Below are 1,778 nucleotides of genomic sequence, written 5' to 3' on the forward strand. Positions count from 1 at the left end.
CACGTGTAGTAGCCGTACTAGATATTTGGACAGTAATAGCAATTACTTGCTAGCTAGAGTATCTATTACACTTTGATATATATATCTTTGCTATTTTATTATAGCTTGATTGTAGCTTGATTGTCAAGGTTGAAGTTACTCTTTTAATATATATAGCAATTAGTAGCTTAAAATCTAGATATGTTCTTTACATACGGTTAAATAAAAGGTCTCTCAAGAGTTTCTTGAAATGGCAATGTGAGCCTTCGCCTTGTTATTTTGCAGATGTGGAGGCAAAGGCGTAAAAAATTAACCCTGGTGTTGGTGATTAGGCAAAGGTGTCTAAATCACATCAAAAAGTCCAAGTAACTTGATAGCCACAATGAAGTTTAATAGTTGCACACGTGGACAAATCTTCCACATTTTAAATATGTTATAGTTGCACACGTGGACAAATCTTCCACATTTTAAATATGTTAAAGAAAATGGAAGGTTTGTGGCTCTATTAAGTAATGCTTTGAAAGCATTCCACTCTTATGTACGTCAATTTTAACCTCGCAGGAAAAGCCTCTTAAAGACACAATACGATTACCGTGGGAACCTGCCTATTAACAAAAAACGTAGCTCTACACTATATGCAATAAATAGTCATGGATGAAGACGAGGCAAACTATATGACATGAGAGCCTAGCTGTACTTTTCACAAATTGAGGAAATTATTCAAGGCGGCATAGCTCCCGTAAACCCAGCTCCATGCCGAGATGGCTCTCTCTCAGCCACAGGACTACCTTGTGTATGATCAAACTCTTGAATTGCTTCTGTTCCTACATCATACCCAATAGTAAACTCGGAATTATTGAATTGAGCGGAGAAGACACAATTGAATACACAGACAGACAGACACACACCCCCCATGCATACAATTGTCCACACGAGTGCTATGATCGATAGAATTTAAGTATTAATCGAGACTTACCTGGTCTATCGGCCTCCTCGTCATCCCTGCACTCAGTACCTAATTTCTTCTTGCTTTTAAGAGCTTCCTTTGCACCCACCGGTGGAGAATAAATGCCCCCAAACCCTTCCTCGGTTGATCGTGTGGCATAGCCCTCACCGTAGGACTCATGCATATCATCATACCTTAACCAGTAGAGCCACCATAATTATTGGATTTTCGGACCAACAAGAACAAAGAAATTACTATAGTAGTGCGGGACAGGATACCGTTTAGTAACAGGGTCGTTGGGCTTGAGGGGGGCGGTGCTGTCCATATTATGGTCGTGGCGCTGAGCAGTGGAGGGCTGCAGGGAGTAGGGTGGAGGGACGTTACGATCAGTGCCACGGGATGATGATGATGACCTGCACGTGAGAGTGAAAGAAGCAGAAGTGGCCGGCCTGATGGCGATCCAGCAGCTGTGGCTGGCCGAGTAACGTCCAAGGGTACTGACTAATTTGCAGGCGCGGTGCAGGCGAGTGAGTAGGGCATGCTGCATGTCATTCATAAATATCATCACTTCCACGTTCTCCTGTTTAAGTAAGATCTTCTTTAGGCATGGAGAGGGTTAGGTGTTGGCCTTTCGCACCCCTTGGCTACGCGTGTCACAACCGAACCAATTACCAAATTGCCACGCACCATCTACGATTCTAAAAATTCCAAAAGAAATTTGGGAAACAATTTGAAATGCAAAGGAAGTGGACGGGTGCACGCGGGAGGGGGCAGGACACCACCTGCTACGACCACTAGCAAGCGTGCAAGGCCACATGATCGACAGTCAACTGAAAAGGTTCTTTTATTGGCA

The 1,778-nt window shown here is 43.4% G+C and overlaps 1 protein-coding gene across 2 annotated transcripts; it reads right to left on the bottom strand.

The window, feature by feature from the left end:
- Positions 1-427: 427 nt before the first annotated feature.
- LOC147445263 (late embryogenesis abundant protein) lies at positions 428-1,490 on the bottom strand. 2 transcript variants are annotated; one of them, XM_086525984.1, is made up of 3 exons: positions 1,204-1,490; positions 956-1,119; positions 428-803 (listed from the first exon to the last, which is right to left on the bottom strand). In XM_086525984.1, exons 1-3 carry the CDS (start codon positions 1,488-1,490, stop codon positions 700-702), a joined length of 555 nt encoding a protein of 184 aa, XP_086382110.1. In that variant the 3' UTR covers positions 428-699. The 2 variants fall into 2 exon arrangements, with proteins under 2 accessions (XP_086382110.1, XP_086382111.1); XM_086525985.1 differs by having other exon boundaries at positions 428-797; positions 1,204-1,482.
- Positions 1,491-1,778: the final 288 nt, after the last annotated feature.

Source organism: Adiantum capillus-veneris, chromosome 12 (assembly GCF_014529385.1).
Source record: "Adiantum capillus-veneris isolate H3 chromosome 12, ASM1452938v2, whole genome shotgun sequence".
NCBI classification, from domain to species: domain Eukaryota; kingdom Viridiplantae; phylum Streptophyta; class Polypodiopsida; order Polypodiales; family Pteridaceae; genus Adiantum; species Adiantum capillus-veneris.

Coding starts and splice junctions, on each gene's coding strand:
- LOC147445263 (XM_086525984.1), bottom strand. CDS start 1,490: ATGATATTTATGAATGACATGCAGCATGCCCTACTCACTCGCCTGCAC. Junction 1,120..1,203: donor AACGACCCTGTTACTAAACG/GTATCCTGTCCC, acceptor CTACTGGTTAAG/GTATGATGATATGCATGAGT. Junction 804..955: donor CGAGGAGGCCGATAGACCAG/GTAAGTCTCGAT, acceptor GGTATGATGTAG/GAACAGAAGCAATTCAAGAG.